Consider the following 27057-nt stretch of genomic DNA (forward strand, 5'->3'; position numbering starts at 1 on the left):
TAGTCTGAGGGGTTCAGATGTGCCTTTCTTATCCTTTACCTAGTACTCTTCTGACAGTGGCATATTTGTTTTTCTCTGCTTCAATATTTGTCCAAGATCACACCTTGACCACATCTTCAGGTAATTTACATTTTATTTGCACTATTTTGCAAGAATCTTTCAGATTCAGAAATCAAGAAGTCACTTCCATGATTCCTATCATTGCAGTTGTAGCCAGGTTCTGGGTTTCTGAAAATGTTTTGAGGTCCTTGTGACTGCCAGAAGAGACCTTCATAGAGATAAATTCTTAATAATGGAAGAAATTTTCACTATGGAAAGATATAAAAGTCTCATTCATACATTCCCTAATTACTGATTTAAACTGATTTAGGGCCAGGGAGAAGCTAGAGCTCACCCCAACACTCGTTGGGCACAGATAGTAAAATAATCCAGGAAAGAATGCCAGTCTCTCACGAGGCATGCATACTCACGATAGGAAAATAATCCAGGAAAGAATGCCAGTCTCTCACAAGGCATGCATACTCACTTCAGATGGTGCACAGACTTTTGGGCATTTTGGATGACTGTTATTTTACATGCACCATATCTTTGGGATGTGGTAGGAAATGGCCTTTTTTGCCACGATGGTTAATGCTTGGGATTCATTTCATTCATAGAACCATCGAGGAGTGCTACCAGTGTTAGATGTAACAGATAAAGACCAGCTGATACAGTAAGAATTTAAGGGTATCCTTCTTGTTGTCCCCTGTACTTGGATGATCCATTCATCCAGTTAGTGCTGTTGATGTTCCTTTGAAGTCAGGCATATGTGTTACCAGTTAACAATGCATATCTCCGAAAATCATTGCATTTTTCTTGGTTTCCAGGAAGTGTGCTCACTCAGTGTGCCTGAAGTTAAACTGGTTGGCTCAAGGATTAGATACACTCTCTTCATAACATGCCCTGTGGTAATACATACGTGACCCTAAGTGCAGTAGCTTCTGAGAAAATAATGTGCTAATTAGAGCTAAAAGAGGATGAATTCAATCATGTACAGTAAGACTGCATCTGTTATTTTTGTATTGTTTTCCATATCAAAATGTAACCACAGACTTTTTTTATCATTGTTTTCAAGGTACTCATATCTGAGGGCTTGGGCCACTATGCAAAGGATCCTAAGTTTGTTTCAGCAACAAAGCATGAGATTGCAGATGCCTGTGATATGACAATTGATGAAATGGAAAGTGCAGCAAGCAGTCTTTTAAATGGAAGTATGAGTAATGGGACAAATGGGGATATGTTCCCTCTTTTACAAAAACAAGACTATGAACTTCAGGATTTTGGTACTGGTTATAGTGATGAGGAGCCAGAATCTGGTACATATGAAGAAGATTTAGCAGATGAAATGATATGTATTACAGCTTTATAGCACCTGCTAAGGGAACTGTCTGCACAGTGCAGCACAAAGAAGTGCCTCACAACTGATTTACTGGAAAGGCACTAGATGGAATTCAGTAAGCAGCAAAATGGAATGTGGAAGGAGTTTGAGTGCACCATTATGAGCCATATTATACCCTGCCAGTAGACATCTTTGAAGCTTCATGGAAGTGTTAATCAAGCAGTGTAGGCTGTAACCTGGATTAAAAGATGGAGACTTCACTGCAGTACAGAAGATTGAAGATGGACTGATCATCTGTTATTTTGTAGGGATGCATAAATTGGTTGGTGATATTTTTTTTTTCTTATATTTTGACAGAAAAGTGCAATACCACAAACTGAAAAATGTGTGTTCCAAGTACAGCAGAGCATGAATATAATTACTGAAAATGAAGGCAATCAAGAAAAGTTGTCATTACCTCATTTTTACTTTAATATCCTACATATCAAGTTTTCCCATGCAGAATGCACTTAGTGCAACTTTCTTCACTTGTATCCTGATTGCCCTTAAAATTATTGTATGCACATTTTACGTTTGTTATGGAAAATGTTGCTAAAACAGAGGGTCATTTTGTAAGGCAGCATCATCTTCCATGGGAAATATTTTTAATAGACCTTAGGCAACAAAGTTCATGTTTATAATTACTGCAATAAAATTATGGAAAAAATATACAATGCAATTAAGGGCAGGTTGATTTTGAAATCAGAATTATCATATTAATTAACACTGCCTAACAGATCAACTGTAAATGACCTGTAATATACTGATACTTTGTAAAGAGATGTTCTATATTTTGTAATTATAATACTGTACCAAAACAGAAGCAATATTTATGATTCATAATTAATGTGGTTCCATTGAAATAATAGATATAGTATTTTCACTAGGAGCAACTAGAAATGTTTGACACTAGGCAATTAGCAATGCACTTTGTCTTGTATTTATTTTTCTTTAAAGAGTTGTTAATAAAACAAAAACAAACTTTGACATGTTGCACTTTTTTCACAGTTTCATTTTTAAACTAAAGGTGGAAATACTTTCACGTGTTACACAATAGACTGTTTATATGCCTGTTTGGTTATAAAGTTTACTTTCATAATCTCTTAGCCATGTTATATTTCATATTTAGCCTTCCTGTTGGAATACTAAAAAGTTGAATTTCCAGTGCATTAAGAGAATCTATTTGCATGTCTTGAAAAACAGTTTGCTGTGTGTGTTTGTTTCTGACTATAGAAAAGTGGCAAACGCAAGGCCTCAAAAGTCATTGTTTGCTGAAATCATAGTAAATTTCCTTTTACTACTTATAGACAGTGTTGAACACTGAAAAACTAGATTACATTTTATTTTAAGCATTTGCTAAAATTCATGTATCTTGCTGTCATCTTCATTTCTGCGACAGTCTAACTTCAGGTGATTGAGCCTTCTTTCTTCAAAGATTACATTTATTTTTTAAACATCTTTAGTAAATCATCATATTTGATGTTGCAACACAACTTCATCTACATTAATAGAAAAGAACACAGACCTACATGCTTTCTTTTTAAAAATTGTCATCCACTCTCATTACATAAATTGCTGTATTTGTGCTTTCTCTTAAACCTCAGTTCTCCTGAACATTATTCTGCCTGCATTGTTTTCACAAATTCCATTTATTTCTATGAAATTAGTTCATTCTCTTTTTCTAAAGATCCCATATCCATTTCTTTTATCGCCTTCACAACTTTCAGTACTAACATTACAGTTGGCTTGGATTTTTGATGTCATAGGAGGGTACTAGGCTAATGGCCCTGGGGCCCTTACAAGCTTAGCCAAGAGTTTATCCCCAAAAAGAAACCTCACTCAGCACCTGTCTCCCCTGTTAGTAAAGGACACAGGTGGAAGCCCTGGAACAAATTTGTGGTTTCCAATCAACTCATCAAGGTTGTGCTTGAAGAGGGTCAGCGAAGTGCTCTGTTTGATGTGTATGGGAATTCTATTCCAGAGACGGGGCAGCCTCTGGTAGACAAACCTGTCTCTCCAGCAGGTTTTGTTGATGTCGCATATTAGATTCAGGCCTTTTGAGTGGGTAGTGCATGAGGAGTTAGACTAACGGATATGGAGCATCTCTAGTAGGGCAGGGTCCATGATTGCCTTGTAGGCGAGACACAGATCAGCCCTGAGCAATCTGTACAATACAGAGTAGAGTGATACTGATTTGAGCCTGTCTGCAAATAACAGATGTTGGAGGCCATGGATTCTCTTTGTGAGGTATTTCCGTGGCCTTTCCAGTTGGTGCAGATGTTTGTAGAGGTACATCCCAAACAGGGTGTTATACTCAATTATTGGTCTAGTGAGGGAGGAGTATAGAGAGGTAATAACCTCCATTTTTCTGGATGCAATCCCTTTACTTATGAGATGAACGAAGTAAAAGGTTTTTCTGACCACTGCTGCTACATGATGGTCGAATGTGAGGTTATCAACCTGAGTGCCCAGGTCTCTCACCACAGGATGTGTCATTAGGGGGTTGTCATTGATGTTCATAGGTTCATAGGTTGGTACTAGGCTATCGGCCCTAGGGCCTATACAAGCCTAGCCATAACAATTCCCTGTGGTAATCATTAGGGGTCATGCTTTTGCCGAATGGTATGATGAAACATTTTTTTTGCATTTAGCTTGAGGCCATGACTTTGGCACCAGTCATTAGTTGCTGTGAGACCCTCTTGCAGTATGTTAACATCATTTGGGGAGTCAATGACAGCACCCAACTTACAGTTGTCTGCAAACTTGGTCAGCCACAAGCCTTTTGTCTTTGCCTGGAACTCTGAGAAATAGATGCCAAACAGTAGGGGTCCCAGGACAGATCCCTGAGGAACTCCATTAGTGACAGGTCTGCTATGGGAGGTGGAGGTGCCTATTTTGACTTTGAGGGTCCTGTCGGTGAGCCAATTGGCCACCCACCTGATGAGATAGGGATTTATGCCAAGTAGTGTTAGCTTTTCAATGATGCCTGAGTGAGGGATTGTGCCAAAGGCCTTGGCCAAGTCAAGGTAAGCTGTATGCACTGACTTTCCCTCATCCAGGTCCTTGGTGACAGTCTCAAAGAAGTCAACCAGGTTCAACAGGCAAGATCTCCCCTTGATGAATCCAAACTGGTTGGGGTCAAGTGCTTAGAGATCGCTATGTCCTTGTTTATGAGATCCATAATAATATGCTGCATGGCTTTACAGATCAGACTTGTCAAGCTAATGGGGTGATAGTTTCCAGGGTCAGTAGTGACACCACCTTTATGCAAGGGGATGACAATGGCAGTTCTCCACTCTGCTGGAATGAAGCCTGTACTTAGGCTGTGGTTGAATAGGGTGCTCAATGGCAAAGCCAGTTCTTGCTGGAGATGGTGCAGAATACATCGTGGGATACTATCAGGTCCCATGGAAGCTGTGTTCTTTGCCTTGGATAGGGCCTGTAACACTTGATCTGTGGAGATGTGAGGTGCGGGACAAGTATCGGGGATGTCGACAGGGGAGTAAAGTTTGCTCTGAACGTATCTGCTAGCAGGTTGGCTAAGTCACCAGGAACAGTGTAAGTGATACTGTTAAGTACTAATTTGGAACAAACCTGGGCTTTGCCACCGAGATTCCTGACATAACTGAAGAAGACTTTATGGTTTCCCTTTGTTTTGGAGGCTAGTTTCGTTTCATAATTGTCCTTGGAGGTTTTCACTAGTGATCTAATTTGCTGGTTGAGGCTAAGGTGGGAGTTTTTCCAATTTGGAATTTGTTCCTTTTTACCCTTTGACAACAGTTTCTTCCTTTTGTCATAAAACTTGTTGATAGAGGATGTCCACCAAACAGGTTTGTGTTTCCTTGAGGAGTAGGTTTTAGTTCTGTTGGGCATGGCCGAGTCCATGCAGTTGTACAGGTGCTTGTATACTGTATAGGAGTGCTGTTCAGCATAGTTGTCTTCATCTTCTGAGGTGGGCGGTGGTGTGAAGCTACAGATACCTTCCCTTAGGAGATTGTAGTCAGCTTTTGAGAAGTTTTTTGTCTTGATTACGGTTGGCGGGTTGGGTAGGCTAGAAACCTCGAATGAGACAGTCCGATCTGATCTCACCAGGGAAGAACATACTATGGGAGTGGTGCAGCGGTCACCCATGTTGGTGAGAACCAAGTCCAGAATGTTGTCTCCGCTTGTGGGGGAATGAGACGACCTGGTGTAGTGCTTTAGAATTGATGAAGTCAAAGAATTGTTGAGAGAGTGCATTAGTGCAGGAATAGTTCACCCAGTCTATGGTGGGGTAGTTGAAGTCACCAAGGATCAGGATGTTTGGGGGTACCTTGATGGAGTCAAGTAGATCCAGTTAAGAGGAGTGGGTGCCCTGAGTCATGAAGGGGGGGGAGTCTCTAGCTCGCTATAACTGGAATGGGTGTCTTGCCAACTGTCGGTTGCACCTGGAGTAGTTCCAGTGCGTCATGCAGTTCCAGTGCGTCATGCTGGCAAACCAGTTTGTAGGTGTACCTATCTTTAATGAAGATAGAGACTCCAACACCCTTAGTCTTCCCAACCTCATTTTGAGGTAAGAATGTGTGGAATGAGGTATAGCCTGGTAAGGCAGGGGTGCTCTCTGCAGCCCTGAAGCTAGTTTCCGTGACCACATAGACATCGGCATCTTCCAGTGCAAGGAGAGCCTCCAGTGAGTCCCTTTTCAGGTTAAGGCTCGTAGTGTTAAGCAGTATGACCTTCATTTTGATTTTTGACAGATCTTTTATGCTGGAAGGCTTGTCTTTGGGACATTGCCTAAAAAGGCACAATGGGGGAGGCAAGAGCCTTGGCCAAGATCCAGAAACCCAATGGTGACAGGTGAAGGCTATCTCTGGCAAAGCATCGAGGCCTGTCGACCATGTCATCCCAGGCAGACAGATACTGGATCCCCTTGGAAAGATACCAGAAACTAAGCCAATTGTTGAAGTCAATTATTTTTTTGTTGGTATTGTGGCATAATTCTTGGTGAAAGTAGGATACTGCTTAGGGCTAGGATCATGCCTGTCTGGAACACATACTCTGAGAGTTTAATCATTTCTCTCTTCATGTAGCCCAGGGAGGTATGTCTCAAGTCATTCACACTAACATGGATAAAGACAGAGTTGTACTTGAACTTGTTGTGGAGAGACTTAAGTGCATGCATGATGTTGCGGATTCTGAAACCAGACAGACAACTGACCATGACCTTCTCCTTGTCGAGCCTGGTGAGGGGGACATTGGTGTGTCTCACAACTGAGTTATTGATGACTTGTATGTTTGGTTTATTGTTATGTCTTGTGGGCTGTAATGGTTTATTGTTTTGCCTTATGGACTGTGTTTGTGAGACACTGGTGTGTTTTCTGCTGTGTGTGATGTGTTTGGTGTTGTGTGTTGAATGTTTGTGAGAGTGTTTTGGAGGTCTCTGCTGTTTAAGTAAGTTTTTATTGAGGACCTTTGCATAGTTGTGTGTGTGTGTGTGTTGTGTTTGGCTATGTGATATGAGTGGTGTGGTGTTTGTGTTGGCAATCTCCTCTTTGTCAGGAGTGTACTGACTGTGGCGCAAGAGAGTATGGACTCCAGGTTACTGATGTACATGCATTTCTCACAGATGGAAGAATTATGTGGTAGGAGAAGAGGGCTGTTAGTAAACATGAGGCAGTTGCTATACTGTCTCAGTATGCCATTATCGACCAGGCTGGCAGTAGAAACTGATGGGAATTGTCCAGACATAGAGTTCCGAATGCTTGCGGACTTATAGAGAGAGGGTTTTGATAAGGGTTTGTCCACAAGAGTGTAGACCATAAAAACCTTCTTAAATGTAAAGTAACCAGCCTGAAGCACAAGTGCTAAAACCAAAACAAAGATGCTTAGAATAACAGATAAATTTAATCAGGGTACTAACAAGCAGTAATAAATGCAGCAGAATAAAAGCACTTGAACACTTAAGAGCACACAGCAAAATAAGGTAATAAAGTATGAAGAACACAATTACAGTAAAAGCAGCTGAATAAATTGTAATTTTTTTAAAGTGGAGAGGGAGGAAACAAGATAGTTCAAGATTAGGGAACTATGGGGGGGTGGCCTTCCCAAATGCTGTTTCTCTACTCAGTACACTGAGCTGATGAGATAGTACAGAGAGGAGTGTCCAAAGTCAAAGAAGCAAGGGGATAGTCCTACCCAAATGATCTCACTGCACTAGGTTGAGTGATCAAATGAGATTGGACTGAGAAGAGTGACCAAAATCAGATTTACAGCAGGGGCAGGGAATTCCAAAGCCACCAAGTTTAAGACTACAACAACACTTGGGAGGGAGGCTGGAAAAACAAACAATGCAGACAAGAAAAGACAAAGAATAAAGCAAATACATAAATACAGTGCAGTGCAAATCGAGTTGCAAAAAAGTATACTTATCAGTTTGGTATATCAGATGGTAATAGAATCCAGCACAGCCAGGAGTTTAGCTCTGCTGTATCAGCTCTGCACATTTCACAGAAATAAAGTCTGTACTAGAAGTGCAACACAGAAAATATACCTCAGGCAATGGCTAACACCTAAGATGGGCTGGCTGAACAACCCCCACATGAAAATAGCTATAGCTACTGCGCTACTCTGAGAAACAAACAGTCCAGAGACAACAAAGGACAGAAACAATAAAGCAAATATATAAATGCAGTACAGTGCAAACTGAGTTGCAAAAAAAGTGTGCTTATCAGTTTGGTATATCAGCTGGTAGTAGAATCCAACACAGCCAGGAATTTAGCTCTGCACAAATTCACAGAAATGCAGTCTGTACTTGAAGTGCAACACAGAAAATACACCTCAGACAATGGCTAACACCAAAGATGGGAATTTTCTAGTAATTACTTTTTGGTTACCAGTAACATTAAACATTGTAAAGCCTTACTATGCCTAGGAAATTCATATCCCATATTACAAATTTCCTTAGCTACTACCATTTGTTCTCCCAGACTTTCTGTCCTAGTACTGTGTAGGGGACTTTTAAAATCTACCAGCTTGTTCACTTTTCAAAAAAATGTACCTGATTTCCTATATCTTCCCTATCTCATCGCAAACATTTACTAACTACTAGAGGAAAAATCCTCTGAAATTTACTAGGGTGTAAAAATACCTATGTGAACTCTTCCATGCTGAAATCCTTAACTGTTACATACCTTAGAGCCCTGCAGATTTCTTTCAATTGAACCTTTGTAATTTAGCTACCTGTTCTCTTTTCACAATCTTTTCTAATCTCCTCTGATTTATCCTTATAGTTATCATGCAATATTTTATACACCCTGATAATTTTCCCTTTTTTTAAAGCATCTTCTGTTCTAGATTCAACCAAAAACCCTACCAAAACTACTTTACTTAGCACTCCCCTATCCCTTTCTCTTTGTGCATAATCTATCAATCCCTGATAGTGAAAGCAGTCTCTAACCTGCAGTCCTGACTCTTGCTTAGCCTCATTCTGCTTGCTCATGATAACGTGGTGTCTTTGGTAATTTCCTCCAAAAAAATTATATCCCTCTCTTTCTTATTTTGTATACCTCACTTTGTACATGTCCCTATTAGTAAAATCCCATTTAGCCGTTTATGTCCTGGCTCAGTTCTTAGAGTATTTTTTTTGCTACTTTATGAATGTAATACTCAGAGTGATTGTCATACTCTCCTTAGGCTCTTGCATATAAAATTGTGGTTGCATTCTCTCTCTTTTAAACCCCTCCCATTTCACCATCCTTTTCCACTTTGATGTATAACCTGCTTGAGTTATGTATATGTGCCTTATGTGTAGCTACCCCTTCAAATCAGGTAGCACTAAACCTTGTTCTTTGAGGAAAATCAACTTTTTCCATTTAACTATTGTCGTCTTCCCCTCCTAAATAAATTACTCCACCTCTTTATTATCATCCACAACTTCTCTTCCAGTTGACTAAAATATGCCGAACCTGTATATGAGTTAAAAACATTTTCACCTCTCATTTCTTGCTCTCTGTATCGATAATCAAGAGCTTCTTAATTTTTATATTGTCTTTTAGTCTCTTCTCATGTAGCCCTAGCTGCCATTTAACCCATGCACCTAAATTCTTCATCTTATTATGTCTCCATAAGTATGGAATTTGCTGAACCAATTTATGCATTGGTGCATAGTTTATCATTACAGCTTTCATTTTATCTTTTGCCTTTTATATCCTGAAAATAATTGAAACAATCTCTAAATGTTCCACAACACCAGAATGGCCTTTTCCTGGATTTATGGAGTACAAATAATGTAATCTGCAACTAAGGCTAACTTTTTTGAGTGCTATACCAATTACATTCTTGAATTTGTCAGTCCCTTAATGTATCTTCATTAGATCACTGTTGCAGTGGCCATAACTATATGTAATGTATCCTGCAAAGGATATAGAATGCTGGCTAGTCTGCAAAGCTTCAGGCTGCTTCCTTGATTACCGTACGTCCACCCTTAGCACTGGAATATGTGCTGGTATAAGGAAGACATACAGGTGCACCAAAACTCAGACCATGTATGTACTCACTTATGCAAACTCTCAGTCAGTTTAGCAGCTTTATTATCAGTAGTTTGCTTGAGCTACAACTTCAGGCAGATGTGTCCCTGTTGAGAAACCTGACTATTTCTTTGAGAAACCATTATAAATGTTTCATATGTCTGTCAGGAAAGGCAAACGCTCTTGTGACAGGTAAATATCAGCTGTGGTCTGATGTCCTTTTCATTCTTTCTCAACAAATGGGTTCACTTGCATACTCTAGACTTTGGATCCAACTCTAGAGCTTTTCCCTCTACCTATAATGCCCTTGTCCATTCTCAGTACCCCAGATCTTGTTTGCTACCATCATGCTGAGACGCAGGGTCCTTCTATCAAGTGATCATTTAGCAATTCTACTTTTTTTCATTTCTCAACCCCCCCCCCCTTAGTGTTACACTATAACATATGATGTTAAGTTGTCAATCTCGCCTTCATTCTTGCTTGATGGGTTCGGAGCCGATCCTCGGCTCCGACTCGGCACTTTGCTAAGCTCGAGAGTCACTTTTACCAGCTCGAGGCAGCCCCATATCCCATGATGCAAGGCGGTAAGTACCCAGATCTCGTTTGCCACTTCGCTTATGAGGTCCTCCTTTTGCCAGCTCCTGGTAAGTGTTAGTATTTTACTACTTTTTGCCCCTAAAAATTAAAATTTTCATTTTTCTTTAGATTACCTTCTGTTTTACTTAGTTTTAAGCCCTTTTCTGACTAAAATTATATTTCCATCCCCTTCTTTTAGTCAGGCCTTCATTCCCTCCCATCCCCCCCCCCGTCAGGGTGTGTGTGTGTGAGAGGTTAGTCACTATATTTTAGATAACTTTAGTTGTCTGATTGGGACTGTGTTGTTGTGTTCTACTTTTGTACAACTATGTCCAAAGAAAGGGTCTCAGGCTTTAAGAAGTGTGACTCGTGCTGTCAGAAGATGTCTCTGACAGACGGTCACACTTCTTGTTTATATTGCCTGGGACCTCTCCACCTGCAGGACTCCTGTGCGATTTGTCATTCTTTCAGCCAGAGAGTCCTGCAGGAGAGGAGAAATAAATTGATTTTAAGGGGTCTTCTTAAGCCGGAGGGCTCTCCGACTAAGTCGGCTCCGACAAAGACTTTGAAGTCTTCCAAGGCCCAGGCTTCTGTGTCTAAGCCTGCGGCCTCGGTTCCGACTCTTTCCGAGTCGAGATTGTCTCCGGCTGGAGCCGATCCTAGCTTGCATAAACCTTCGGCACCGATGGCTATCAGTGCCAATACTGGTTCAGTCACATCGGTGTCGGCTCCGACTGGCTCCGACCACCATGTGGCTCAGGCTTCGGTGTCGGCGCCGACCGGCGCTGACACCGTTACTCTTATGTCTGTATCGGCTTCGGCTGGAGCCGATGCTTTGAGACCTTCTGTCGGTGCCGAAAAGTCCTCGGCTCCGACTGGTTCGATGGTTTCGTCGGCTCCGATGGTTCCTTCGAGGAAGAGGTCCAGGTCCCCTTCCTTGGAACCGATACTCTCGGCTCCGGCCTCACCTCTCCTCTCGGAACGGAGCCATCGGAGCCGATCTTCCAGGTCATCCAGGCTTTCTGACCATGATTTGGAGAGGGTGGTCAGTAGATTATTGAAATCACAGGCACTGGCCCAGATGCTACATAGTCCGTCTCAACAGATGACTATTAGTCCACACCCTCTTGTAGTTCCTCCTTCGACTCTACCTCAGAGTTTGGAGCTGGAGTCTTCGGGAATAGTTTCTGCTATGGCTGAGGGACAGATACCCCCCCCCCTTCTGCTCCCTCAGCATCTACTCTTATCTCCTCTTCGAGACCTTCCTTAGAGGGATTCGGTGGTCGGGCTTCCCTGGTCTCCTCCGAGGGGGTGAGTGGCATCGGACCCTTGTCCGACCCCACTCTTCCCCTTGGAGCCTCGGCCTTGGTGAGCTCGGCTCCATCTGCCTTGGAGCCTTCCTTTTCGGTGGGCCCTGGAGTTCCTGCTTCTTCGGAACGGGTTCTCTCGGACCTCCCTGGGAGGGGGGCCTTCGAGGTGATGAAGAGTGTGCTGGCCACTGGACTCAGCCAGCAGTCTGTTCCCTTAGCTCCTCCCTCTACGGTGCCTGTCGATATCTCTGCCATCTCTCTTGCTCCCGGACCCAGAGATCCTCCGCCTCAGGTTTCCCCACTGGGGATAGCCCCCTCTTCCGAGGATTCTCCTGATCAGTCAGGGGATCCTCCGCGCAAGAGGATCTGTAAGAGGAAACATATGGACTCCCCTGAGTCTATCACTTCAGATACCGACTTAGATGAGTCGGAGGGATCCCCAAGATCCCCCTCTGAGGATGTCTCCTTTTCAGACATCCTAGAACTCCTAAAACAGAGGGGAAACTGGCCCTCCAATAATCCCTCTGAGGATGAGTCGGTATACCTAGAGGCGTTTGGATCTCGGCCCTCCACCTCCTGGGTGTCTCCGCCTTTCGACCCCCTCATGGAGGTTATTGCTCGAAAGGCTTGGGCTGCTCCTGATTCTGTAGAGCCAGTTCCTAGGAGGCCGTCAAAATTTATTACTGCCCCTTCGGACAAGCTATTCCTTACAAAAGGCGTCCCTGCTGATGCCATGGTGGTGGCGGCTGCCACTAAGAAGGAACTTGCAGATCCTTCCGTACCTGTCCATCCTCCTAATAAGGACTCTAGGACCATGGATAGGTATGGTAAGCGGATGTTCTCTTCAGCGACCTTTGCTATGCGTTCGCTGAACTACTTATGTCACTTCACCAGACTCCAAAGGGACATCCTTAAGGAGCTAGGTGAAGTAGTACAGGATCCTACAGCTGCAGGGGCTCAACAAAAAATTGCTTTGCAGCTAGGAACCCTTAATTCTATTACTAACTCCTCCATGCGACTGATATCATATGCAGCAGATGGAGTGAGTAGGGCCGCAGGTACAGGTGTGGCTCTTAGACGCCAAGCCTGGATGCGACTCTGTAATTTTGCAGATCCCTTCAAGGCATCCTTCACAAACTCTCCCTTTGATGGGTCAGCTTTGTTTGGCCCTCAAGTGAAGGATACATTGACCAGGTGTGAGCAGGACGGCAAGACTCTTTCTGCCGTAGGAGTCCATTTTCCCACTCCTTCTAGACCTTACCCTAAAGGACAGAAGGGTGGCAAGATGTGGTTCCGCAAATCCCAAGGAGTCACGCCGGATACACATGGTCAGTTTACCCCTAGAGGCAGAGGGGGTAACAATAACAGATGCCGCTCTAGAGGCAGAGGGGGTCCACAAAACCAGGGAAGCAGAGAGACTCTCTCTGACAAGCCCTTTCAGCATCCCTGAGATGTTGCCCGACTGTCCATCCTTGGAGGCAGTCGGGGGAAGACTATCGCTGTACCCAGAAGCCTGGCGTTCCCTCACTCAAGACAGATGGGTACAGTCGATCATATCCGAGGGTTACAAAATTCCTTTCGAGGAAAGTCCTTTCTCTCACTCAAATTCCCTTCCAGATGTACCACCCGGTCTAAGGGAAATTGCAGAGTTAGAAGTTTTAAAACTTCTACAAAAAAGAGCCATTCAGCCAGTTACAACAGACCATTCAGAGCCGGAATCTACTCAAGATTCTTTTGGTCCCCAAAAGACGGGAGACTGGAGACCAATATTGGATCTCAGCAGACTCAACAAGTCTGTGAGAAAGACAAGATTCGAATGGTCACACTTCAGTCAATTTTGCCCTTCCTAGAGAAGGACAACTGGATGTGCTCAATAGATCTTCAGGATGCGTACTATCACATAAAAATTCACAGACGCTCCAGAAGGTTTCTCCGCTTTCGGCTGGGGTCCAGTCATTTCAATTCAGAGCCCTGCCCTTTGGTCTCACTACAGCCCCCAGAGTGTTCACCAAATGTATGGCAGTGGTCACGGCTCACCTGAGACATCAAGGATTCCAGGTGTTTCCGTATCTCGATGACTGGCTCCTTTCAGCCACCACCAGGCATCAACTTCTTCAAGCCAGGGATTACACAATAAATCTTTGCACTCAATTGGGAATTTCGATCAACTATGAAAAATCCTCCTTATTGCCCTGCCAGTCTATTACTTTCATAGGCGCAAACTTAAACACTGTTCGGATGTCAGCAACCCTCACAGACCAAAGAATCTTAGATATACAAAGTCACGTGAGGATAATTCTAGCCAGCAAGAAAGTACAAGCCAGAATGGTTCTAAAGGTGTTGGGCCTCATGGCTGCGGCCATTACCCTTCTTCCCCTGGCCCGCTTCTATATGCGCCTGCTTCAATGGATGTTGTTCACTCAATGGTCTTACCAACAACTTCCGATGCGTCACCAAATACTGGTGACACAAATTTGCAGAAATCATCTTTCATGGTGGATTACTTCTCCCCAGATTCACCAAGGCAGACCCTTTGTACCCCCGGCCCCGGTAGCCACTGTCACTACAGACGCCTTCCTGATCGGGTGGGGGGGTCATTATCAGGGCAGGATGGTTCATGAGACGTGGCAACCGTTCGAATACCACCTGCACATAAATGTCCTAGAGATGAGAGCAGTGCTTTTAACGTTGCAAGCCCTCAACGACTTTCTTCCCTTGGGAACAATTGCAGTTCACACAGACAACATGTCTGTAGTATGGTATATCAACAAACAGGGCGGAACCAAGTCCTACCCCTTGTGTCAAGAAGCTCTCAGACTTTGGCAATGGGCGATCTCCTCTCATTGGTTTCTGGTAGCAACGCATATCCCTGGGAAAACCAACATTTTAGCGGACAGATTGAGCAGAGCTATTCTCATGCCTCACGAGTGGTCTCTCAAACAATCTATAGTGGAGGAGATATTTCTAGAATGGGGCCGCCCATGTTGCGATCTTTTTGCTACTCCCCAAAACAGCAAATGCCCAGACTTCTTCTCTCTCTTCCCACTGCCAGGCCATCCCCCCAGAGACGCTCTAACCCAGGATTGGCCCCAGGGACTTCTTTATGCCTTTCCTCCTTTTCCGCTGATTTCACAAGTACTCCAGAAAGTCACCGTTTTGAGAGCCAAAATGATTCTCATTGCTCCCTATTGGCCTCGACAGATTTGGTTCCCGTTCCTCCATCGCCACCTTTTGGTGCAGCCGTGGCATCTGGACCCAGTACCAGACCTTCTGATTCACCAATCGGGTCAGCTGCACCGGTCTATCCCCTCTCTCAACCTCACAGCATGGTTGCTCCACTTCCTTCCTTAGCCAGGCTTCCTATGATCTCTAATCCTGTTAGGGACATCATAGTAGCTTCCCTAAAATCCTCTACCAGAAGGATTTATACCAGCAAGTGGAAGCGCTTTTCTTGTCGGGCAAAAGCTAAAAACATTGATCCTTTTACTGCTCCAGTGCAAGCAGTTTTGGATTTCTTAGCGGAAATTTTTCACGCGGGCTCTTCTTCTTCCACGGTCAAAGTTCAGTTGGCTGCTATCTCGAACTTTCATGTCGGGTTCGCAGATCACAACATTATGTCCCACAGGCTTTGTAGAGCCTTCTTAAAAGGAATTTTTCTCCTGAAACCTCCAATCAGGAGTCCTCCTCCTCAATGGGACCTAAATTTAGTGCTGACATCCTTGATTCTTCCTCCCTTCGAGCCAGCTGTTTCATGTTCCCTGAAATTTCTTTCATGGAAAACTTTATTCCTGGTTGCTATTACATCGGCTAGGAGGGTATCTGAACTTCATGCTCTCTGTTCGTCCCCCCTATTTGGTCTTCCACAAAGACAGAGTATCATTGAGAACTAATCCGACCTTTTTACCTAAGGTCGCCTCAAAGAGTAATTTGAATCAGTCTATTGACCTTCCTGTATTTTTCCCAAACTACTCAAACAGATCGGAACAAAAGCTACATTATCTTGATGTTCACCGCCAACTCCGATATTATTTGGACAGAACAAAACAATTCAGGAGATCCGATCAGCTCTTTGTTTCTTATGCTGATAACAAAAAAGGCCTTCCCGTCTCAAAGGTGTCTTTATCTAGATGGCTTTCTTCTGTCATCTCTGAAATTTATCAGCTCAGGGGAAAACAGCTGTGCTCGAAACCTAAAGCGCATTCAACCAGAAGCTTAGCCACTTCCACAGCCTTTCAAGCTAGACTTCCATTAGACACTATTTGTGCAGCAGCCACTTGGGCCACTCCTCATACCTTTGTTTCTCATTACAAATTGGATTTGGCCTCCAGGGACAGAGCCAGTTTTGGCTCTACAGTTCTCAAGAGTCTGTTCCACTGAGCCACCCAGGATAGAGGTGCTAGGGACGCGGTCCCATCAAGCAAGAATGAATGTGAGATTGACAACTTAACATTGAGAAGTTATGTACCTACCATAACGTTCCATGTTAGTTGTCTTCTCTCGCCTTCTTTCTTGCGACCCTCCCTCCTTCCCGCTGGCCTGAACAGACGTTTTTCTCTCTACATGGAAGTATGTTTATTAAGACCATTCAGTTCTGGTCCTCCATAACCATCCTTCAGGCTTTTTCTCTGCCTTCTTTCTTCCTTTTGGGAAGTTTTTATGCTAGGTGTTATTGCCTATAGACAACAAACGAGATCTGGGTACTTACCGCCTTGCATCATGGGATATGGGGCTGCCTCGAGCTGGTAAAAGTGACTCTCGAGCTTAGCAAAGTGCCGAGTCGGAGCCGAGGATCGGCTCCGAACCCATCAAGCAAGAAAGAAGGCGAGAGAAGACAACTAACATGGAACGTTATGGTAGGTACATAACTTCTCATTTCCTTATGATATTTAATAGTATTTTCCTTTTTTACCATAGTTGGTATTCTATACATTACCCTATAACACAGGGTATTTTCTTGATTACCATTGCTGGTAATCTGTCTTCCTTTCTACCTCCTTAAAAAAAGTTTCTGTCTTCACATTCTTTTAATGTTTTTATAGTAGGACTATTGAGTCTACCTCTTCTGTCATGGTTGACAAAATAGGAGGATTCAAGAAATACATTCTTGTGGGCATAAAATCTCTAACTCGAATGCCCACAAGGAGTGTGTTTATTGTCTTGGAGACACCCATCTGGAAACTAACTGCAATATTTGAGCTGCTCAGTTCCAGGTTGTTGGCTGACAGATGCAGCAAACTTATTTTAAAATGACTTATCCTATCTGCTTTAACATCTATTTCTGGGGCTCAAACCCCTGGCAAAACTACTAAATCTCCTTTGAAGCACAGAAAATGCTCTCCACCAAAGTCCCCCAGGACTTTGTCAGAACTGCCAGCTAAAATTCAAAAATCTTCGGGTCTGACATCCTTGGATCTAAAGGCTCAATCTTTGGATGTGAAACCATTGGATCACAAAGCTTCAGTTCTTATTGTAATAGCATCTATTCCTATGGCTTCTACCTCGGATCCCAGACTTTCAGATCTGAAACCCGGCACCTCACACATGCAACAAGTTCAGTCACCGGAGTTTATCCTGCATCCAGTTTCTCCTACTCTGTACTCTCCATTCTTTCAGACTCCCAAAACATTCCAGGCCACAGTCCACCAGATCCTCTAGAAGTTTATCAGAAGGGGATGTGGATAAGATGATGCAAAAAGTTCTCAAAGCTTAGATCCAGATGGGGGTCATACATGCTCTGTCCCCTATTGGATCTGTGATCTTTCAACCACTTCTTATATGATACTGTGTCTTTCTGTGAACCATTCCACAGTTTCAGAGCCCCAGGATCTGATAGCCCAGACAGGTCTGGAGTCAGATCCGAAGAAAATCACTTCTTTGACTCCAACAGCATCAGATCAGAACAGGTCCCAGAACCAGAGTGTTGGTGTCAGATCTGGGGGTGGGCCAGTATCTACTCCATTGTTATTGAATCTACCCTTGGCCCTCAGAGCCTCAGCTATGGACAGCTCAGGTCCAGTTCCATCCTTGAGGCACTGATCTGGTAGGAGTCATGCTTTACCTGTACTGAAGTCTTGGCTCCAGTGCAGGTAGCTACGGCTTCTCTAGGCCCATCTGCCTTTGAGGTTGTAGACAGGGCTTTTTCTCTTTCTAGAGAACTGGTCTGTCATTCCATGGCTCCACTCTGTATCCCACCATCGGTTCACAGCTCTGTCGATAAGGCCTGTTCCACAGGGACAGCCAGTTCCAATTAGCTTCCAATCAGTTCTCATAGAGGAACTCCCTGTCTCTTCAAATACCTCCCCTGAACATCACCTGAAGAAGATCCATCATAAAAAAATGTGCAAGTGGAAGCACACAGATTCCCTGCTGGAATCTCGATACTGATTTTGATGAAGGAGAATGGTCCTCCAGATCACCACTAGGTAATATCACTTTTGGAGACATATTAGAGATTCTCAGGCAGAAAGGTGGTTGGTCTAGTGATATTCCTTCTCCATCCAAAGGAATCAGTATTTTTGAAAGCTTTCAGTTGTGGACCATCTGCGTCTTGGGTTGCAGATTAACTCATTGATTTAGTTTCCCTCTGGGCATGGAAGGAACCAGATACCATTGAATCCATTCCAGAATTACCTGACATATTCTTAGCTGCTCCTAAGGATAGTCCCCACTGGAGCAAAGGAATCCCAGTAGATGGTATGGTGGTGGCTGCAGCCACTAAAATAGAGCTAGCAGAACAGAGCTCTTCTATCCATCTGCTGAACAAAGAGTCTAGGGTGCTGGACAGATTTGGAAGACAAGTCTTTGCCTCGGCGAAATTCGCCTTGAGGTCTTTTTAATTACCTGGCAAATTTCACAAAACTACAAAGAGATTTGACTAAGGAGCTATCAGATTCTGTCTCTGAGTCTGTATCTGCAGAAGATTTCAAAAAAATCATCCTGTCATCTGGCTGCTCTTTTGTCAATTTCCAATGCTTCCAAGTTGATCTCTTATGCAGCTTAAGGCACCTCATGGGCTGCCGGTTCAGGCATTGTCATAAGGAGGCATGCCTGGATGTGACTATGTGACTTTGTGGAGCCTTTCAAGACATCTTTCATGAACACTTCCTTTGATGACACATCATTATTTAGTCCAGCAATTAAAAAAAACTTACCTGCAGCGAACAAGAAGAGAAGGCTCTGCCATGAGAATCAAGTTTTCTACCCCTCAACGAACCTTTCCTAGGAATCAAAGAGGTGGCAAGAAAATGTGATTCTGTCAAATCTTAGGGACCTCTCCAAGCTTTGCACAGGGACAACTCCTCCAGAGGCAGTGTAGGCAGTTCCAATGGTAGACAATGCCCTAGGGGCAGAGGAGGCCCACAAAATCAGAGTTTCAATGATTCTTTTCCAGACCCTTCCAGCTCTCCTGAAGTGCTGTATGACTGTTCATCTCTGAAGGCAGTCAGGGAATGATTGCCCTTGCACCCAGATGCCTGGGCAAATATAACAGAAGATTTATAGGTGCTAAAAATATTATCCAGAGATTATTCCATTCTATTTTTCCAACTCACTTTCTACAAAAGAAAGAAGCTTCCCAACATTCCACCTACTTATAGGAAGGCAGCAGCACAAAGAAATTCAAAATAAGGGAGTCAGCCAAGAGGTCCCACCAGACCAAATAAAATTTGGAACTTACTAATGCTTCTTTTTAGTGCCCAGAGAGACAAGGGACCTGAGACCAGTTTTGGATCTGAGCAAATTAAATCAGTATGTGAAAAAGTCAGAGTTCTGAATGATAAAGTCCATTCAGTCTTTTCTTCTCAAGGACAATTGGATGTGGCCTATAGATCTTCAGGATGCATACTATCACACAGACAGACTCTCCCAAAGACAGTCACTGCCAAGTCAGAGCCCTGCTCATTGGACTTACCACAGCCCCCAGGATGTTTACCAAATGTATGGCAGTGGTGGCAGCTCACTTGAGACTCAAGGGATTCTGAGTGTTTCCATATCTAGATGACTGGCTCCTCACTGCCCCTCCATGCATCACCCTCAGCAATCCAGGGACTATTTTATCCAGATTTTCCAGTCACTGGGAATAACAAAAAATTATGCCATATCAAAGTATACACCAGTACAGAGCCTGGAGTATATTGGTGCACATCAGAACACAACAACACAAATTGCATCCCTAACAATTCATAGCAGAGACAGTCTTAGATCTCCGGTTCATCAGATCTTTTCCCACCCATCTCCAACAGCCAGGTTCATTCTTCAAGCATTGGGATCTGTGACAACAGCAAGAGCCCGGCTTCCTTTTGCATGTTACTATATGCATGCGCTTCAATGGACTGTATCTGTTCAATGGTCAACTCTTCAACAACCCCTATCTTTTCCAATCAAGCTTACTCCAATTTGCAAATGTCCCATCCAGCGGTAGATCCAACCAGACAGCATTTATCTAGGCTGACCCTTTGTTTACTATCTCCAATGGCCAGAGTGACTACAGACATCTTCCATTTGGGGTGCAGGTGCATTTCTTGGGAAAAACAGTCCAAGGCACATGGTCCCCCCAAGAGACTAATTCACATACAATGTACAGGAGATGACAACAGTTCTATTAGCTTTGTGGGCATTCCAAGATGCTATTTCTGTAGGGAGGATTATGATTCAGACCAACAAAATGTCCATTGTCTGGTACAGCAACAAAGAAGGGGGAACCCGATCTTACCCTCTTTGCAGAGAGGCCATGAGTCTGTGGCAGTGGGTGATTTCCATCAATCACTTTCTAGTTGCAACACACATTCTGGGGAAAAATAACATGTTAGGGGTCAAATTAAGCAGGTCCATTCTGATGCCGCACAACTTGTCTTTCAAACAATCTGTGGTGGAAGAGATTTACTATCACTGAAGCCAACCTTGCTTCCCCCTACAATGAATGCAGCAGGTATTTTGCCCTTATTCCCCCTACAGGGGGAGTCACCAAGAGATGCTCTAGTCTGCATTTTGCTATCTGGTCTCCTTTGTGGGTATCCTCCACTTCCCTTGATTCTCAAATTTCTATAGAAGGCAGTCCAGTTGAAGAACTCAGTCATCCTCTTTGCCCCTTACTGGCATTGACAGGTGTGGTTCCCTTCCTTTGATTACATCTTCATTATCCTCCATGGATATGGGACACAATTCCAGATATCCTGTTACACACCTCAGGGATGAGTCATCCCAATATCCAGGCCTTTAAATTGACTGCATGGTTTCCCCACTTCCAATAATTGTTAGCCCAAACTTTCTTCCCCGGTACATACCATTATATTATCCTCACAAAAAGCTTCCACCAAGAAAGTTTAAAAGAACAAGTGGAAAAGATTCTCACTTTGGTCACTGAAAAATTATGTTGACCCCTGTTCTGCTCTCCTTGTATTTTTGGCTATTCGTTTTAAAGAAGGTGCTAGCTTTTTTACAATTAAACTGCAATTGGCACCCTTTTCCAATTTTCATACAGGAGACAGAAATTATTCTTTTGCTTCATCCAAAATACGTAAAGCATTTCTAAAAGGCATTTTCTCCTTAGACCACCAATAAAGGATCCTTGACATTCTTGGGATCTGAATATCATGTTACAAGGTCTAACTCAAAAATCATTTAAACCTTCAGCAAAAAATGACTTAAATTTTCTTTTATGGAAAACTGTCTTCTTAGTAGCTATTACTTCTGCAAGAAGATTTCTGAACTCCAGGCTCTTTCATCAAAGACTCCTTACATAATTTTCCATAAAGATAGGGTTACTTTATGAACAAACCCTTCTTTATTTACCTAAAGTTGCTTCTGAATCAAGCATTAACCGATCCATCCATTTACCAGTCTTCTTTCCAAATTTTTCAAATAAAGGAGAGTACATGCTGCACCTCCTAGATGTGCACAGACAATTACTTTTTTCTACACAGGACAAAGGAAATCAGAAAATCAGATCAGCTATTTGTTTCCTTTTCATCAAAAAGACTTGATTATCCAGTTTCTAAAGTTACTCAAGCTAAATGGATCCCAGATTGCATATCTTAGATATGTTCTCAACTAGGCATTTCCCTACCTAGGAAATCCCCAAACCAGAACCTCTGCAAGGACGGCAGGTGCATAGGCTCAAACTGCAAAGTCAAATAACAACAAAAACAGCCAGCACTCAACTGGAGCATATATCTAATTTTAATGTACAAAAACAGACCGGTTTCGGCCCACAGGCTTTTTCAATGTAAAACACATGGGTACATTCCCCTTCTTATATACCATAACATATTTAGACAATTAAATCTCATTAAACAATTACTAACATATGAGTAGCATTAGAAATAAATATCTGGCTAATGCCTTGTATAAACATACTATTATACATAAAACAGCAATGTTTATATTCATTATTATTGACAGGGTGTTGGGACATAGATCAATGAAAAGTGGCTGGCATAATGTTTTAAACAAAAAAGAGAAGTCTTGGATAGTAAAATTGGGGGGATTGTTTCCACCTGATCTCAGTGAACATTTGTAATAATTGTTTAATGAGATTTAATTGTCTAAATATGTGATGGTATATAAGAAGGGGAATGTACTGATGTGTTTTACATTGAAAAAGGCCTGTGGGATGAAACCAGTCTGTTTTTGTATATTACAATTAGATATTTGCTCCAGCTGAGTGCTGGCTGTTTTTGTTGTTTTTTAGATTTCCTTACCTAGACCACCTAAAGCCTCTCAACTATATCCATGGCTACTTCATCTCCTTTTTGGTCAGATACCTCTATTGATGGACTTCCACAATGGCTATACATTGAGTAATTTAATTGTAGCTGTCCCAGTGTGAAAACAGAAATTCAGAAGAGAAGGCCAGTGTATTTATATTTATGGGTAAATTTCAGTAACTGGCTAGTAAGTGCACTGTATGAATGCCAGGAAAAATGAAATACAGAGGACCTGAAAGAAAATCAGCTGAGGAAAAAAAACACTGGCTGGAAAGAGGGCTGCAGCTTTTCAGCAAAAAGCAGTGCAATCTGCAGACATGACTTCCAGTAACCTAGAGAAAAATATAAGACAATTATACACATACCTGATTAAAATAAATGAAACAATGATGGAGCATATCAACTCAAATAACAAGAGGCTGGAAAATGGAAGAAACTTTAAACAGATATTCAGATGAGCTGATAAAACTGGAAAAATCAGAGATCGAAATGAAGAAAAGGCTAGCTGAATATAAGACTGCTCAAGAAGAGATGTTTCAAAAAAATAATAGAATTAGAGGAAAGAGCACATAGGGAAAACCTGAGATTTTCTGCTGTACTAGAGATACTGGAAAGAACAGACTATATTAATTTTACGAAAGTACAAATAAGCAACTGGACTGGTTTTCCACAGCAGTTCTTAATTGAAAGGGCACATTGTGTGTATGCTCCAAACCTGGCTATGAGAAGGCAAACTAAACCTTTAATAGTAAAGGTGCAATCCTACCAGCAGAAGGAGTTGATTCTGACAAAACTGTGGCAGAAGGTCAAAGTACTAAAAGTGGGAGACAGGAGAGTGTTTATGGAGAATGAATGCTCATTGTACACCAGGCAGAAGATGAGTAAATATATTCCACTGTTGAGAGAATGTCAAGAAGCAGGCATGAGATTCAAACTGCTGTACGTAGCTGTCTTCAAAATATTCTTTCCTGAAGGGAGAAAATCATTTTTTGGTGCAGTACATGCTACGGAGGAAATACAGAAGTTTGTCCAAGAAAAAGTGAGCAGTGAAACCAGTAACAACCATGGGATAACAAAGCAGTAATTATATTTGTGAAACATATAAGAACAAGAAAATCTGGAAATATTGAAATTTTTTGACTTTGTTAAACTTATGGGGGACTGTAAAGCATATGCTTCACTTCATGCCATTAATGTTCAGAAAAATACATAGGAGAGGGGAAGAGGATGGAGAAAGTTAACTGGAGTAAAACTAATTTTTTTCTTAATAGTAATATGTTTATACTACATGTTTTTAGTAGCAACTTTGTATCTAGTCCTCTAGTCTCCATGGAGATAATCTGATAAAGAGAACTAGGTAGGAGATAATGTTTTCTGAAAGCATTCAAGTGTTTTCTAATATTGGAGAGCTATAAAGATAAGACAAAATCAGACAGCACTTAACAGACACACAGGCTGTACCATGTGTCTTGGCATGGATAACATTTCCTTTAGATTAACCCAAGTATGCGAGTGTGGCTGTCAGTTTGGGACACTTGTTCCTATTAGGGTAAAACTTCAATATCTGAAAATGTACATAGTTTTGTGTGTTAGTATTAAGTTAATAGGTTTTAGGGTGTTTTTATTTTATTTTATTTTTTGAGGGATTTCAATAAAACAAAACATTTTGTAAGATATGACATAGGCTCAAATGGCCATGACAAGAAACAATTATATAAAAGATCAACCTGACAAACAGTGTATGTATTTTTGTTAAATTAATTGTTAAATTAATTGTTTAATTATTTAATTGGATTTGTACCTGTACAAAAGTAAGGTACCTGTATGCTTTGGTAAATCCTTTGAAGGCAAATGGCCAAAGTACCATATTGATTGAATTAAACAACTTGCATGTTTAGCAGTAGAGTCAATTTTTTTGTTTGTTTTCTTGTATTAGTCTTGTTCCATTTGTGTAGTAATAATCAGCTTTCACCAATGAATATTACTGATAGGTGGGGGCTAGAATTGGGTTTGCAGCAGTGAAAATGTATCTGGGGGGGCCCAGAAGGGAAAATATAACAAAGGAGGGTAGATTTTTGAAGAATCTTATGAAAACATTTACCATGGAAGATGTGAATTCAGTATTAGAAGTTTGGAGTGAATTTACATATTATTCCCCAAGATACAAAACTGAGCTAGGCTAGACATAATTTACATTTCACAGGAACATCTGCATTTAATTTGAAAATCTTGATATGCACCCAATAACCATTTCATATTATATGCCAATAATAACTGAAATAAAAACATGAGGTAATGAAATAAAAATGAGACACTGGCACTTTCCCACCTATCTGCTGAAATTTAAGGAATAGGTAGTAGAAATTATTCAAGAGCTATTAGGAAGATAGAAATTTCTTCTGAAAATATAGCTGGGGAGTGAGATAAAATTAAAGTGGAGTTTAAAAATAGGGTGGAAATAAAAGAAAGAGAAATATAGTTAAGAATTAACAAGAATTATTTGGAGGGATTGACAAATGTTAAAGTATTGCAAAATATGGGGAATCTCACAGAACTAGAAGAGGAGCAACTGCAGAATGTTAAACAGAAAATAAGGGATTACCACGATAATGTGCATGAGTTTAGAAAGACTGAGTTAAGCAACTGTTTTTTATAATAACTCTAGAGCAGAAAAACTTTTAGCACAATTACTCAGGCAACAGAAAGTAGAAAGGGCTGTTGTTAAACTTAAGAAGCCTATAACAAGGAAGGTAACAAGAGATCCTGTACATGTACTAGAAATATTTTGGAAATTCTGTGAAAGTGTGTATAAAGCAGAGAAATATGGAAATCAAGAAAAGGTACAAATGGAAATGTTTATGGAAGAATTAAATATGCCAACATTATTGGTAGATGAGGATCAATTACTAACAGGATAGTAGGAGATGAGATAGAAATGGTGATGTATAACCAATCTATAGGAAAGTCCCCAGTAATATTTGGTATTCCTGTGGAAGATTGGAAGCTTGGAGGGAAAAAAGGATAAAGGTATGGAAGCTTTTGTTTAACTGTATTTTACGAGTAGGAGAAATACCAACATCCTAGAAAAAGTGGTGGTGGCTATAATACCAAAAGAGGGTAGACACCCATCAGCTCCAGCTTCATATAGGCCCATTTCAATACTAAACCTTGATTATAAAGTGTTTATGTCTGTAATGGCTTAAAGAATCACAAAGGTGATACCAGAATTGGATCAGTGTGGTTTTGTGGAGGGGATGCAACATTAACAGAACACTGATGATCCACAGGGAAGTAAAATGCTGTTGGTGGTTCTTGATGCAGAGAAAGCATTTGACAACTTAAGCTGGGACCGAGCAGGGCAATGAAAGCATTTGTATTCCCTGATAAAATTATAAGGTCAATCAGAAGGATATATGAAGGACTGGAGGTGAAAATTGAAGTGGGTGGGTTTCTCTCTGATAATTTCTGATTGAGTAGAGGAACCAGCCAGGGGTGTCCAACCTGTCCTTTGTTATTTGCATTATACTTAGAACCACTGACAAAGAAAGTAAGGGACTAGGAAATCCAAGGATATAATTGTTAAGGTAGTCAAGAAAAGCAGGCTCTATTTTCAGATATTATTTTATACGTGACATTACCATGTGTGAAACATTCTGAGTTTCAGATCTTTTCGGGATACAAAATTAATAAAGATAAAATAAAAGGCAATAGCAGTAAATTATGTACCCACACATAAATTGGTTCAGCAATATCCATATTTATAGGGACATGATAAAATGAAGTATTTAGGAGTATGGATTATTCCGGTGTGGCAACTAGAGATATGTGGAAAGAGACTAAACAAAAGATAATACAAAAAATGGATGTCAATATTAAGATACAAGCAGTTAAAATGTTTTTAGTCCCTTTAGTCTTATGCACAGGTCAGGCATATTTGTGGATAGCAATTAATAAAGAGCTGAAGGATTTTATCTGGGAGGGGAAGACAGCAAGAGTCAAGTGGGATAAGATGATTCTTCCAATAGGACAGAGCAGATTGGGATTACCTGATTTGATGGTGTATTTCAGAGCATGACAGTTAAGGCTCCTATACATAGCACAAACAGAAAATTGTAATTCAAAGTGGAAAACATGATGAAATGGGGGGAGCTCAAGTAACAAGGAGAGACTAGGATTTTGGATGCCAACCTTTAAGGGGAATAACAATAATCATACAGAATATTATATTGATAAAGTAGCAGAGAGTATTCTAAGAACTAAGCCAACACATGAATGGAGAAAAGTGATTCTGATGATAGAGATGACTGCAATTAGGGATTCAGACAATAGGCAAGAGAGGGCTGGAATTTATTACAGAAAACTGTCAAAGGAACCAAGGTATTGGGAGCAAAAAACTAGCGAGAGAAAGGTAATAGAATGGGAAAATGTCAAGAATTTATTTGTTCTGCAGGTTAGAGATTGCCTTCCGTATTAAAGATTGATATCAGAGTATAGGCAAAGAGAAAGAAATAGGGTGATTTATTTATTTATTTTAATTTACGTTTGTT

The 27057-nt window shown here is 41.6% G+C and overlaps 1 protein-coding gene across 1 annotated transcript in view; it reads left to right on the forward strand.

Annotated features, from left to right (window-relative positions):
* CACNA1D (calcium voltage-gated channel subunit alpha1 D) overlaps positions 1 to 2404 on the forward strand; it is a 5051180-nt gene extending 5048776 nt beyond the window's left edge. Inside the window, exon 46 of the mRNA XM_044077483.1 lies at positions 1115 to 2404. Coding sequence (XP_043933418.1) covers positions 1115 to 1408 — 294 coding nt within the window. The 3' untranslated portion in view covers positions 1409 to 2404. The remainder of the gene's footprint in view (positions 1 to 1114) is intronic.
* Positions 2405 to 27057: the final 24653 nt, after the last annotated feature.

The sequence above is a fragment of the Protopterus annectens genome, chromosome 7.part0 (genome assembly GCF_019279795.1).
Source record: "Protopterus annectens isolate FY-2018-M chromosome 7.part0, PAN1.0, whole genome shotgun sequence".
Lineage (NCBI taxonomy): Eukaryota > Metazoa > Chordata > Ceratodontiformes > Protopteridae > Protopterus > Protopterus annectens.